A 14,773-nucleotide genomic window follows, 5' to 3' on the forward strand; every position below is an offset into this window, starting at 1 on the left:
GCGAGGGAGGCTCTGCAAGCAGACAAGCCAGAGCACAAATGCTGTTTGCACACAGCTTTGCTGCCAAGGCCCTGCGAGCGTTTCACAAATCCTCCACCCACTGCCGAGAGGAAAGGCACTACACACAGAACAAACAAGGTGCAGAGACAGTGACATGCTAGGAGGCACTGACAGTATTAGGCATGATCAAAAGCCACATCATGTCCAAACTCCAAGAAAAAAAAATCATTCTAGTATCAATCCCACCAGGCTGTAATGGTGCAGCCTCACTGCATGCAGGGCTTTCAAACTTACTGCCTGCAAACACAGCAGGAGGAAGATGTCAGAAGATGCAAATATGAGAGAAATTAATTTTGTGAAGCTGCTGCAGGGAAGCAGCTGATCAGCTAGAGGTGATACCAGTACCTGCAGTAAGATGCCTGCCAGATCATCATCTGGGCCCAGAACCCGGACCTGGCTTAAGGCCCGGATCCTGCTCTGGCCTTGAGAGCTCTCAGGACTGGACTTTGACCTTGCAGCCTCAGCGCTGTCTGCAGGAGGAATAAAAGAACAGAAAGAAAAATGCTGTTATGGTAGCTAGGACCTGGAATCCAAACCCTGGATCACTTTCAGCTTTAGTCCCTAACTACTGAGAAACTCAGTAGCTTTTCTCTCAAGGCTGAGCCAGACCTATTTTTCTGTATCACTCAGAACAACCTATTGTACTAAAAAAATGCTGGAATTTCTCCCTTTGCCAGGAGCAAAGCACTCTACCAAGTTCTAGCAAGTTCTGATATACTGCCACACAACTCCTTTTGAAGACAGCTCTTCCTGTCCCTCTAAACAGCAATGAAGGAAGTTAGTTTGGAAGACCACTTTGATATTTGGAAGTTTAGGCTACCCCAGGAAGTACCTCGGCGGGCTGGTAAGGAGGCAGTGAGCAGGGAGTGGAAAGTCTGGCCTCCTGTCGCTCCTCTCTCATGCTGAACCTCCACAAGGTGAGCCATGTAGTCTGAAAAAGTTAAAAAACAACCATGAACACATCATCTCACCCTCTTCAGTAGAGCAAGACAGAATTGGTTGCTGTTTGTACAGCTCCCACAACAGGGACAATTTGTTGTTCCTATGGGCTCTGTAAATGTGAAGCTTTTAGGTCTTGTTTCTTTTAGAGTGTAGCCTCCAAATTACTTTTTAGACTCTGTATAATCCAATCCACAAAGTCTCTGTTTCAGGAAATAGAGCTTGTCTGGATGACCATTGGCTGTAAGGAGGCATCTACAGTGACAATAAGCTGCCAAAGCTCAATTAGTTTGGATTTTTTCAAGGAATTCACAGGAGATACTCTTGCAAAATGTCAAAGTAGAATGCTTAGTCAGCCTCATATGACACACTTACTCTTGTCCATGATGTTCTGCTCCAGTGTCTGCGGGTCATGAGATACTGCCTGATCCAGGTACTGCAGAAGTTTGCTCATGCTGGAAACTGGAATTCCAAAGGACTGAACAAAGAGAAGCAGCTGCTGTGGCTCCAGGTCCTGCAGGGCTGAAACACACAAACACTGAGTCCCCTCAGACCTCTGAATTGCCCACAAAGCATCACCTTTACTACCTGATCTGTGTGCTTTTGGGGGGACCAACAGTGACACTTTAATGACAGGGCTGCAGAGAGCCTGAAGCCAGACATCTGACAGCTGCCTACTAGGTCTTCTTTCCTCTGCAAATCATTGCCTTCTTATTGCATCTTCTAGTTAATTCACTCACTGGTTAATTTGATCTTGTGTTTAATTTGATCAAAACCTCAGGAACCCAATAATTCCTATTAAAAAATAACTTCCACCCTATCTGTTGATGGCTGCAGGCAGGAATTATTGAGTAATTCAATCACTGGCTACAGAGAGCTGTCATTTAATCAGTAAGAAAGGGACAAAAGCTCTGAATACCAAGAAGAAAAAGAGCCTTGACAAGTTGTAAGCTATACCTGTAGTTAGTTCTGCCCTTGCACATCTTTCAGGCACTGCTCTGCACATTGCCAGCACAGCATGCCCTATGGAAGCAGGGCTGTGCCTGCTGGCTGGTGGCTGCATAGCTTAGTTCAATATGGACTGATGTAACAAAGATCTGACTCCAATTCAGAGTCCTCCATTTCCATTAGAAAGCACAGAAAGTGCATTACCTATACAGACTCACTCCCCTACTTCAAAAGCAATGAGAGACTGTGTAAAAGCCAGCAAGATTCAGCAGGTGGATCAGAGTGGGAAAAACTACCTTCTGTACTGCAGGAAGGAGCTTTCACCAAGTCCTGCTCTTAATGCTGTGTGGGTTAGCTGGGGGGGGTCTGATGGTTAGGGAGGTTGTATCTGTTCTCAATCCCTTGAGACATGAACTACACTCACAGCTGAGTAAGGAATCACCCTGGGATGTCCCACAACATTCCCTGCCCAGAACTAGCTCATATTCTGTACATCTATTTGGCAGCCCTAAGGGACACAGGAAAGAATCTGTTCTGTCAGGAAATCCAGAGACACGCTGCTTTCCAAGTCTGAGCTCCAGGCTCAGCTGCAGCATCTGCAGTGACTGGTGGCCTCACCCAAAGGCATCCAAGTAGGACGGCTGGGCACAGGGAGTGCTTGGGCAGGGAAGCCTTGGGGGAGGGTCTGAAACACCAAACATCCCACGGGCTCACCTGCATCCACAAGCCGCGGGACCTCGGAGCGGATCATGCGCAGCTTGAGCCAGTCGGGGAGCAGCAGAGCCTCCTCTGAGGTGTCCACCAGGAAAGCAGTAGGAAGGGGCTTTTTCTCCGGGAACCATATATCCAGCAAGGTATAGAAGTCACCATCCCCTGCTTTAGAGTGGATACAAAATTACCTCCCATGTTAATAAGCCCTGAGAACACCCCTCCCTCCTCTCCACAGATCAATGCACCAGAACACTTCTTGTTCAAGGGTCAGAAACCACTTGGGAATAAAGACTACCAAGTGGAAATGTGAACTACACATCTGAGTGCCCAGTTCTCACACTACAGTAAGTCTCCAGTCCTTCTTTAGCAGGGAAGGACACACCATCATTTCAATATTTCCTGCTGTCCGCAGAAAGCGCCAAAATAAGGCTGCAAATCCTTCACTCTCTGCAGCAATATTCTGATAAGTCTTACAGCTACAAACAAGTACTGCAAGGGACAAGGCTGTGAGTAGAAGCGTTAACACCAGCCTGACTGTTAGGAGAGGGCAGAGAGGACAGACCCTCTGCACTGTCCATGAGCCTCTGAATGGATCTGGGCACACTTCACTAACCTTGAGGTGGCCCCAGTGTCAGGAGAATGACCATGGCATGAACCACAAGGATGTGCATAGTGGCTGTTTCCCCAGTGGTCCAGCGAAGGAACACCTGATCCTGGGACTCTGACTGGAAAAAGGCAGAGAAAACAGTATGAAGAAAGGTGTGTTAGGGTTGGACTAGATGATCTTTTGAGGTCACTTCCAACCCTTAACATTCTGTGATTCTGTGAAAGGTGGAGAGAAAGGAGAATGAAATCTGTGAGACACAGACGGAAGAACATGAGACTGAACAAATATAGTGGGATCAAAGTTCCACCTAGCCCAGTATCTCCAACAGTGGCCACAAAAGACACTCAAGGAGAATTTAAAAAAGCTTTTCACGTACACTTGACTGATATTATGCCAACACCCAGTTATTTTCAGACCAGGGAATTCTTGAACCAGAAACAGTTTATAGACACTCAGTAACCCACAAAGGGCTTCTGTTTTGTTAAGGAAGTAAAAAACTGGGCAAGCTGCAAGGCAGGGAGGCACTCACCCAGCTGTACACCTCCTCCCCCTCCTTGCTCTGGCGCATGCGCTTGATGTAGCGAGAGAAGATGGAGAGAAGAGCCACAAGCACTGCATCTGACTCAGCACAGTAGGAGAGCTTGGAGAAGAGGTGAGACATGATGGTCGAGCGCTCCACGATCAGCCGGGCTACATCCTGCAAGGGGAGAAGGTCCGTGAGGTGTTTTCAACAGCACAGGCAGGTCCTCCCGTTTTACTGCATCCCACTCTCCAGTCTCCACCATCGGCCTGGGGAACACCACTCTGGAGACCAACGTGTAGAGCCAAGAGTAGTAGAACTGTCACAACAGGGACAATGCCAGTGCTCTGCATGCATCTTGTGATACCTTACAGGGTCCCCACCTGTAGCACAGCTGCATTCTGATGCATCCCATTACAAAGTGAGTGTTTGCCTAGGAAAAATCTGCATTTCTCTGAAGAAAGAGATCTACTGATTCTTATTTAGCCTTCTCCAGGTATATAAACAGATTTATGAATCTCAAAAGCAGTAAAAAAAGCAGCAAGAGGTAGAACAATGAAAAAAAAAATTACTGTAAAGAAAAAAAAACAATTATAAATCACCAAAACCTTTTTAAAAAAAAAAAAAAAATCAGAAACCCAGTTTTGGTTACAGGAGAGTTCATATGCCACCACTAAGGCTCCTGACTTCCCCTTCTCTCCCCAGATACATGTGACTGCAGGTTTAGCACCTGCTTACTTGTGAAATGCTGCCAGGTGGTGGAACTTCTTTCAAACCACTTTCCACTCTGGCATTCTCCACTCCATCTGATGGGCTGCTGGACTGGAGGTTATCACTCTGATACTATTTCATGGTATGCAACCACCAAAGACACAGGTTGCCTTCCAACACATATGCAAAAATACAAACATGCACTTGTCAGACTCAGATACTCCCCAAAAATAAAAGATCCTGCTGGTAACAGCAAGTCAGACGCCTACCAGTGTGCTGAGCCATGCCAGGTCTCCCCCACACAACCCCTCTGCCCTAGAACCCCAGCCTCTCACCAGAGCAAGGTCATTGTGCTGCCCCTGCTCCTCCACTGGGGCGTGCTGGGAGAGGTACACCAGGTAAGCACTGATGGTCTGGGGATCTGTCTCCATGTGGATGGCCTGGAATGAGAACTCCTTATTAGAAAGGATTTGATGAAAAAAAGGAACAGCATGAGAAAAATCCTGCAACTGTATAAACACACTGATATCCCACCCAGGTTCAGTTTACTCTTCTGTTTTAGCATGAGTAGGACAAAGAATAAGATGGTCACTTGACCATTCCAGCTCCTGTTGCTACCTGTTGCAAGGCAAGAGCTGTCGTTGCTCTAACACTGTCAAACAGGGGCAGCCTCGGGAGGTCTCTCAGCAGCCACTGATACCCCTGCAGCAGTTCAGAATCACCAGAGTCTTCCTCCATGGGGTGATCTTTCTCCTCTCCATCACGCAGTCCCCCTTCTGACAGCACCAAGGACAGGCCCTGCAGAAGTCACACGGGCACAGCTGATGCATCTGAAGCCACAGCTGGACCCTCAGTTCCATACTAATGGATGTAACAGAAACAAGCTTCAGACGTCACGGAATGATCCAAATACAGCACACTACAGGTTTCATATCTCATGTAATGTGTTTGCTTGACAGCTACTCTGCTTGAAGTTTCAGTCTTCTCCAAGCACAATCTTTCATAGCCCTCTGCAATTCTGCTTGCCTTGGCTATGCTCTAGAGCACCAGGCACTCACTCATTTACATCCCCTGCAGACAGCAGCTGCTGCCAAGTACTCCATGTAGTACATGATCTGCTGAGTCTACACCTGAACTTCACAGGAAACAGCAAAAACCAGCTCTATCTTAGCAAAAGTACTACTTGGCTGTTGAACAAAGAAGGCTTTTGAGCAGCAGGGAGTAAAAGGGCATTTGACGGGGTTTGGATTGAGACAAGTTACTGAAGTAGGATGGCATGAAACAATTTCACTGTGCTGTGTCTGTGCTCAGGGTCTAGGACTCTGCCCTCAACTTCTGACAAACCCTAGTCAAGAAGATTTTCATTTTGCTCACCTTCATAGCCAGGACTCGTGAGGCCACCTGGGAGGAACTGAGGCGCCGTAGGAAATAGTCGAGCACCTCACAGGTTGTCTGTTCATCTGCTTTGGGGCCCAACAGCAAGTCTTGCAACCGACCAAGCAGCTGCCTTTGTTTCTGCTGTCTCTGTGGAGCAAGAAGTTGGCCTGCCCAGTGAAATCATACCTGGGATCCACAAGAAGTAGGTAACAGAAGGGATCCCCAAGAGACTTCTCACCTGGCGCTTCTTGGCACGCTGCTCCTTACTCTCACCCTCCTCCTCCTCTTCACCAGAGGTCGACTCATCAGCAGCATCATGAAGCAGGAACTCACAGAGGCACTGCACAGGTAGGACATCCAAGGAGCCCTCGCTGGACTGAACCAGATCTGCCAGCCACGGCATTGACTGCGATGAGGCCTGGGAAGCAGGAGAGCAACAATGCACTGCTGGCAGAAGGGAGCTGCAGCGGGCTCATCGTTTCACTCCCGAGCAGCAAACCACCTTCCCCCACACTTTACATGGCTGCCTGTCACCCCTCGCTCTGCTCAAGTTTCACAGATGAGGAATCAGATCCCAAAATAGCCAAGCCATGAGGGAGCCCACCTGTCTTTGAATGATGTTGAGAAGAAAGTCAGGGTGACGACTGCGGCACAGGAGGTGGCCCAAGCGAAGCGACTGATTCAGGCTCTTCACCTGCTCCAGGACATGTGGTGGAGGTCTGCGTGGGGGGCCCCTGCCAGAGAAACAAGGAGTTATCCACACACAGACTTTCACTCTGGTGGTGATGAGGAACAGTCAGCTCAGCAGTGCACGAGGGCCACACGCAGGTGGCAAGAGAAGGACAAGGAGCAATTGCTACATATCCCACAGGCTACCAAATCTCAGGGCTCTTCTTGCCCGTATCAACCATTCTATGAGCAGTAGGGTTTCCTGACTAGCATTATCTGGGATTTCGTGATGGCATCATACTGCAGAAGGTTACTTACTGAGGGTCCAGGCTTGTCAGTTGGGACAGCAAGAGGCTGCTGCTCTCTGTAATTGTTTGTTTTGTGGATGCAGCAGCCAGATGACCCTCAAAAGCAAGAATCTCCTGTTTTTCTCTCTGGGAGATTTGGAGTTCACGATTAATCATCTCTGTGCGTGTCTCCTCATCCGTCAAGGTACATTGAGGATAAGAATAATTACTGAGAAAATAAGTTGAAAAAGCAAATGGTTATTTTGGCGTATTCAAAACTCACAAACCACAGTCAGAAAGTGCCCAGAACCTTGGCTCCATTAGGCAACAGGAAAAACAAGGCAGCTTCCTAATGGGGCCAGGGAGACTGAGACATTTTCAGGAAGGCAGAGCACAGTCATCCTTCCTTTCTTCTCAGCTTTATTTCTGTTGGGGGAAGGCACCTTTCCCACTCAAACTGCAGAGCTGCTGCCAGCCAGTTTATTTTACACCAGTCCTACTGGAAAGGAAAGAGCCAGCTGGCACAAACTTCATTCAGAAATATGTTGGTGGTCTGATTTCTGTAGGGATTTAAACATACTAACTTGGTCATGACCATTTCCATGAGCATCTTTAGAGAGGGGTACTCCTCCCATGCAGCCAGACCTACAGGGGAGAAGAGAAGGGCAATCAGCAATACAGGAAAAAATGAAGGTCTTATATATACACTAACATGGCCCAAGGTGGAGAGACACACAACAAACTCACTCTAGGACAGCTCACCACACTTAGAACACAGACAGTGTGATCCCAGCCACACGTTGGCCCAAATCCCCCCACTGTGTGTTTTTGCACACACAGGGAACATGCAGTCAGTAACCTGCAGTCATCCCATCAATCCAGCACACACCTTGGACACAAGCAACCAGACTTCAGCAGAAAGCACTTGGAACAATTTTTTTTCCAGCAGAACTAGTATCCTGAGAAGTATCCACACTTACCAATGTTTTCAGGATTGAACGCAGCCACTACAAGCAGGAGAGGCCAAGCTTTCCAATAGAGGGTAGAAATAGCTAGATTTGGAGGCTGGTACCTGCAAAAGCCATTGACAGATACAAGTGGTTGGATTTGGAAACTTAAATCTACCTCAAGACTGCTTTCCTCCTTAATCATGCACTGGTTAGATTCAACCACACCAGCTCAATGGTTTTCAGAAAAGTTTTTAAAAGCCTCTCTCAGGAGGGACAGCAGTGTCCAGCTGAACATTTCTAGAGCAAAAAACTCAAAGTGCTTGCAGAGGAAATTACATTCCATGACTCAGGCATTAACTGCTCCAGAGAAATTCCCATCTGAACATGACATTGAAAAGGCTATTATTTTGTTATTACAACTCTTATTACAAAAACCACAAATTTCTCATTATTTTGTTATTACAAATTGTAATAGGGAAGCATCTTAAAATCTGAGAGCTAGGATTGTTGTGACTATGAGGAGAAAATGAGCTAGATCACAAGGAGATTGTCCACATGACAAGCCTTACCCTGGGGGTAGCTGGATATTCTCTGGATGGTGGTAAGTGCACAGATTTAAGACTGCATCGATCAGCTGGATTCTTTCTACCCTCAGGACCTCGACATCTAGAGGAGAAGAAAAGACTAAGCAAGTTATTGACCTGGCTACCTGAAAGTCCTTCAAGAAAAGCTTCACATATAAGAAAAACTTTACTTCAAGCAACTGTGTTATTGTGGGCATGTTCTCATGATATTACAGGAACAAAAACCCAACACCACCTAAAAAGCAGCAACACTCAAGAAAGCTACAAGTCAATATATAAAGATATTGAGCTTTTCAGATGGAATTTGGTTTAAATTCTTAACAATAGGTTGGGTTTTTTTTTTTCCCCAAATGCATCCAATATACCTGCATCTTTTTCAGAACTTGGATGTACTCCTTTGGGTAAGCAGCAAATCTGCTCAGAACTTCTGTTCAGAGGAACTAAAAATACATTTCAACTTTGTTGCAAGTTTTCAGACCGCTCCAACTCAACTCTGAGTCTTCCAGTATTTGAAACAGTGCAGCATTTAAAATGCTTTACTGAGGGCTGGACACATTGTCACGGGATATTGGACAGCAAAGTCTAGCTCACTCCACTTGCACTGAGCAGATTTGGGTCAGACTTTGCTATTAACCAGTCAGCACTAAGAGCACGTAAGATGCTTTGGAATCAAACTGACAACGCCCTCAACTCTGACACAAACACATACAGCTCGACTGAAAGGACACACTCAAAGGATGCAGGAATCTGAATAAACACTGAATGAAATCACAAAAAGGGTAAGAGTTACAGTAAGTGTCTGGCTTTGAGCCACACGCTCAGCACCACCAGGGCTAAAACACGCCTTAAGTGACGTGAGGGCTCTTTGGTGTGTGGTGGAAGCACCCTCAGCCCTGGGTGGGCCCAAGAGGGCCCGCAGACAGAGGGAAGCCCTCGCTGGCTGTACTCTGTGCAGCCTTACCGTCCGCCTGCACGGCCGCCGCCCGCTTCACCAGGTGGTCAGCGAGCTCCATGGCATCAGCTGGGCCCAGGGGAAGGTCCCGCGACAAACCGATGACCAGGATGCGCATCAGCGTGTCCTCCAGGATGGGCACCTCGGAGCAGAGCCGCAGGAAGAAGCTGCAGGAGACACCAGGCACCAGCCACGCTTGGGTTGACAGCAGCAGGGTTCCTGAAACCCTCCACACACCCCACAACTCATGCGAGCAGAAGGAAAACCACAGCTTCATTTACAACCCCTCCCCGGCGTCCAGCTCCCAGTGCAACTACCTGAAGCAAACTGGTTTATGGAACATTGCTCGTGCTGCCTTGGGCCTCTGCACCCGAGCCTGCGTGAGCCTGGGCTCCCCAGCATCACCACGCAGGGCAGGGCTGCCCCTCGTGCAACAGCAGCAGTGAGATACAGAACAGCTTGGCACAGGGAACAGGGATGAAGGAGGAAGAGGAACAGATGGGGAATGGAGCAACATCCCTTGATTTTAAGGCAGTGTAACAGATGAAGAAAATCTAAGCACGGTTCCAAGTCTTGCCAACGCAGAGCTATGTAAGAAACATAAGGAACACCAGGAAACTCATCCCTCTGCCTCCAGCTACAGCAGCCCCACGCTGGGGGGGCACACACTCACTTGCGGTCACTCTCAGGGGGCCAGTTGTCCCATTTGTAGTAGGTTTCAGGCTGTTCTGTGAAGAGCACCTTGTGGAGGCTGCAAAGATGAAAAGGACAGTCAACACCATCTGTGTGAGGCTCAAGAACACACTCAACAGTCCAGTCTCCTCAAACTCCTGCTAAAGCTTCCCATCCTACAGGTGAAGGAGCCTCCTCAGATAAGCTAGTCTAGCATAAGTAACATGAATCAGAACATCATGGGCATTGAGCTTTTAACATGTCTCACTGACTATCAATTGTGGCTTGGCCTGCCTCAGTGATGCCTTGTCCCAGGCCCCAGGCCACAACCTGTCCTCCAGAGGCAGACAGAGAAGACAGCACTACCTATGGAGCCCTCAACTGTACAGCCAAGGACATCAGACCAAAGAACAAGAGGGGATCCACAGGGACCACGCTTGGTCAGGTAACCAGAAATTTGGTGGACCCAAATGCAACATATCAGAAATATTTTCCATTATCATATTTTTTGGGGGTTGGACTCGATGATCTCTGGAGGTCCCTTCCAACCCCTAACATTCTGTCATTCTGGTAAAAGAAATCTAACCAAACCCTGGAATATGCATAACATGTCAAAAAACATACATAGCTTTTCACAGTATGTCATACACTACTGGGAAAGGGACTGGTTAGGCACAGCAAATTAGGGGGCTGACTCTCTTACCAGTGCACATAGTCCTTTGGAGCCAGCTTGCTGATGGATGGAACGACCGTGTGAAGCCACCAGACAGCGTCTCGCTGGATAGCCGCAATCTGGTTCTGGAAGGAGCGCAGCACTTCCAGGTCTGGAAAACAGACAGGCTACAAACTGCACACCTATCAAGAGCCCCATCAGGAGACAAGCAGGAAAGGCTGGCTGGCTGAAGAGCAGACAGGGCTATGAAGTATCAGCAGTGAACTGGGGAGAGGGATATCAGAGAGCCTCGAGCACCCCAGCGCTGGCAGCACACATACTTCACTTCCTGATACGTGCTGCAACCAAACCCTGAGATGTAGCACAGACAAATTACTGTTGTGAGAAGACATGGGGCAGTCACTTCAGTGCCACCACAGGAGCTCGTCTACTCAGCATTAGGTACTTGGCCATCTTTACAGCTGCCCCTCCAGGCCTAAGGCCCCTCCATACACAGTTCCCTTTCCCCAGCCTCTCAACTGCTGTTTTCAACAATACCAGCAGCACCCAGCTGTGCCAATGCCACACCTCCCAGCTCTGCCATCCTCAGGATGACAGCAGGCACCCCCACCACTCTATTCAGCACGGAGCTTCATACCCCTTCCTAACTCTGCAGTACTCCCCCAGCCTCAGGGAGGGATATCTACCAAGCTGCCCATCTTAGAGAGAGAACCCAAGTTATTCTGCTTACTCTTCTTCTCTCCTTTGTCCCAAGCAATTCCAGCCTCCTTCACCTGGGCTGTAATACCAAGCATCATGGAGACAGCCAGCAGATCAGTTATGTGGATGACAAACCGCTCCTTAAAAGAAACAAACAAAAAAGTGAGATGGATCAGCAATACCCAAAGCTGCCTTCTGGAAAAGCGTTTCATCATCAAAAATAACAATGGTGGATGTCTGTAAATGAGATACAGCAGCACTGCTATGAAATGAGACACACAAACACCGAGTTGCTCTGACAGCAAAGAGTAACAGAAAGAATGGCCAGAAAAACAGACACAGAAGAGCCCAGCACCCCACTGCCACATCCAGCAGCACAAGGGTTAGAGGATGTCCCACCTTGAATTCCATCTCTGCATACTGGGCCTCCTTCCTTTCCTGCATAAGGCCCAGGCAGAAGGCCTGGAAGTTGATCTCGTGTTTCGTCTGTTTGATGATCTCCCGCAGCAGAGCCCGCGACGCCCGCAGGTAATCGTCCTTGGTCGTCAGAAGATCCTGGAACACCATTGCTAGGTACTGCAGCCACACAGAAAGAGAAAGCTGTCAGTGCACTGTCCTGTATCTGCAGCCACAAAACACAGACACAAGGACACGATGCTGGTGGCATGGCTGTTCTCCAGACCCTGGGCAGCTCTCACTACTCATCTTCCACAAAACCTCTTTACTAGAGTTGATCACCCAGAGTGTGGAAGTCAGAAAATGCCCGTGCACATTTACTCCTAACAAGTGCAATAATATAATTTCAACACAGTATGACACAGATCATACTGTTGTCTGTGAAAAGATTTCATCTGAGCCTCAATTCAATTTAATCTCTTGAGTGGGGTTCTGCGATCACAGCCAGTTACACGGGACACCACACCTACCTTGGGAGCTTGCTCTGAGCTATGCTGAAGCACAGTATACAGGATCTGCATGTTGTTGGGGTTTCTGGCATTTGACAGTTCGTTGAAAATCACAAACTTAATTGTGGTGCCCAGGTTATCCCTGTGTGCATTCAGCAGCTCTCTGCAAGGGGAGACCAGAGGTATCAGTGTCAAGGTTTTGTTGCAGCTAGACACACTGTTTTGATTTCTCTTTGAAGTATTTAACACTGAAAAGTGAAGAGGATGGAGCAGCACAAAAGTCCAGCAATATCAAAGGATTACTGGAAGACTTCAGGGCAATGAAACTTCTTTCTGTGTTACACAGAACACTCCATGGTCCAAGCTGGTATTTAAAACCACCATGCAGAGACACTAAGACCATCAAGGTCCCGGGCACACCATCCAGAGTCTCTCTTCCTGTCACAAGCCCGGTCATCCACTCACCTGACACACAGCATGTAATGGTTGAGAAGGACTTTTGGCTTCAGACGAATTTTGATCAGGTTGGAGATGACTTCCATGTCCTCTGAGCTGTGGGTGTTGCAGTTCATACAGACTGACATCAGCAAGTCCTGCGCCGGCTTGGTCAGCTGCAGAGGGAGAGCAGGCAGACTACAGCCACTTGCCATCACAGAGCAGAAACGTAACTGGTGCACAGCACGCGGCCCTCCTGGCTGCATTCCAGACCAGGTCCAGAGGGGTTGTGCTTCAGCAGCTTCCATCCTTACCTTTGGATTCTGCAGCCACATCTCCAGCCTCTGCACGGCCATCTGCCGCACCTCCTTGTAGCCGCAGGTGGCGGTCAGCAGCCGGAGCAGGTTCCTGGAGACGTTGTCCATGGGCTGGCGCCGGTTCAGCTGGTCCCGCAGCATGTCGAGGACATACTCCTCCACACTCTCTGCAAGGTCCTCATACCTGGGCACACAGACTGCATTTTAGTCACCTCCACCAAGCCAGTGTGGTCACACGGGTCCAGAGATCAGCGTCCTCCCTTCTTTGTGACACACATTACAAACAAAATCTGCTCCCTCCTCCTGGGCCCCGGTTTATCAGGTGCTCTACCAGATGCTCCTACCAGATTTATCCTCTAGTACAGAGAGGGAGGTCCCTGCTGCAGCAGTGCAGGAGGGGTGAGTGCAGGTGGATCTGCTGCACAGTTGTGTCAGGAGAGGCAGAGGCACTGTACCTGGGCATGAGCTGGCCCTCCTGCTCCGGGCTCATCTTCTCCTCTGCAATCAGCAGCTCGCTCTGGCTGTCCTCCTCCTCTGTCATGGAAGGGTGTGGGCTACTCCCTAAGAGATGAAATGAAAGAGCCCCAGGGAGAGAAAAAAACAACACCTGGAAGTCAAAGTCTGCTCTACGTGACTCCATCCAGTAACAAACTATTCCCACCAGTCAGCCAGCTCACCACGCTACCTCCAATCCCTACCCCTTTCTTCCTGCTTCCCAAACATCTTCTTACCAGCACTAAGGTCCCCTCCACTCCGCCCAACTTCTCCATGCAAGAGCATGTTCTTAGGAGGCATCTTTGTATTAAAAGCTGTTTGGATGTTATCCACAAACGTCTTGCAGTGAGGGCTGTCCACCCAGATGCGTTCCCCGAGGGAGTCCTCGATGTAAACCTGCAGAACAAAACCACTGCTCAAACCTTTTTCAGAGTATCTGTGAGATTCCCCAGGCTTTATCTGACTTCAGTACACAGCTGCAAAGCAGGCAACTAGCCTAACCATTGATGAAAACCAGACCAGCTGCCTGCAGGCAAGCCACAGAAAACCAAAAATCCAACCACCACAGCCCAAGTTCTACCGGGCCTTGACCCCTCTCAAGCAACAAAGCTGATTAAGCTTTAGTAAAGATTTTACAACTTCCACCAGCAAAACATAGAAGCTGGTCTTCTACAAGCTTAGCCCTTCTGAATTCATGGGCTGTTTTAATCTCTCCAGACAAATGAGAAAGTAAGAAGTGTCTGTGACACTTGTATCAATACAGACTGTCAAAAGCATCTCAGAGAAGAGCAGAGAAAAGGCAACAAAAGTCAAAGAGGCCTCAGTATTTCAACAACCAGGGAGGTTTTTCTTTAACACAAAGGACTCTAGTTTTCTCCCCTGCCAATACAGCGGGGCCCAGCCCCCGAGCTCTGCCTCCTCCAGCTGCAGTCCCCACAGTGGGCAATGTGCTGGTGGATGTCCCCTTCCCCTGTGGCAGGAACAAACCCTCTGCTGCTGCCTGCCCCCGAGACGTGCACGTTCCCCAGCCCTGGTCTGCCCCCCACCCCCTCCCTCCAGCAGGAGAACAGCTCAGCCACCTTGACAAAGATCTCGGGCCAGTTCTCGTCCTCTTCGTACGCTGCCATGAGGAGGTTGCAGGCCAAGACAGACACCAGGCTGTTCCCCTTGGCCTTGAAGTTGATGGAGGCATCTCTTCGGAGCAGGCTGCACAGTGCCTGCAACATTGTCACCAGAATCAACCTTAGGTTGGAAGGGACCCT

The 14,773-nt window shown here is 48.8% G+C and overlaps 1 protein-coding gene across 1 annotated transcript; it reads right to left on the reverse strand.

The window, feature by feature from the left end:
* Positions 1-405: 405 nt before the first annotated feature.
* INTS1 (integrator complex subunit 1) lies at positions 406-14,737 on the reverse strand (the record flags this gene model as incomplete). Its single annotated transcript, XM_008935803.1, has 26 exons — positions 14,591-14,737; positions 13,748-13,907; positions 13,472-13,577; positions 13,014-13,200; positions 12,730-12,875; positions 12,286-12,427; positions 11,759-11,935; positions 11,391-11,499; positions 10,691-10,811; positions 9,989-10,066; positions 9,325-9,482; positions 8,349-8,445; positions 7,810-7,901; positions 7,414-7,474; positions 6,861-7,058; positions 6,478-6,607; positions 6,112-6,291; positions 5,871-6,020; positions 5,115-5,294; positions 4,832-4,936; positions 3,795-3,962; positions 3,272-3,383; positions 2,662-2,820; positions 1,375-1,521; positions 893-991; positions 406-530 (listed from the first exon to the last, which is right to left on the reverse strand). Coding segments are annotated over exons 1-26 (3,534 nt in total), but the record flags the coding sequence as incomplete, so codon positions are not given.
* Between the last annotated feature and the right edge of the window lie 36 nt (positions 14,738-14,773).

Source organism: Merops nubicus, unplaced genomic scaffold (assembly GCF_000691845.1).
Source record: "Merops nubicus isolate BGI_N331 unplaced genomic scaffold, ASM69184v1 scaffold19292, whole genome shotgun sequence".
In the NCBI taxonomy this organism is placed as follows: domain Eukaryota; kingdom Metazoa; phylum Chordata; class Aves; order Coraciiformes; family Meropidae; genus Merops; species Merops nubicus.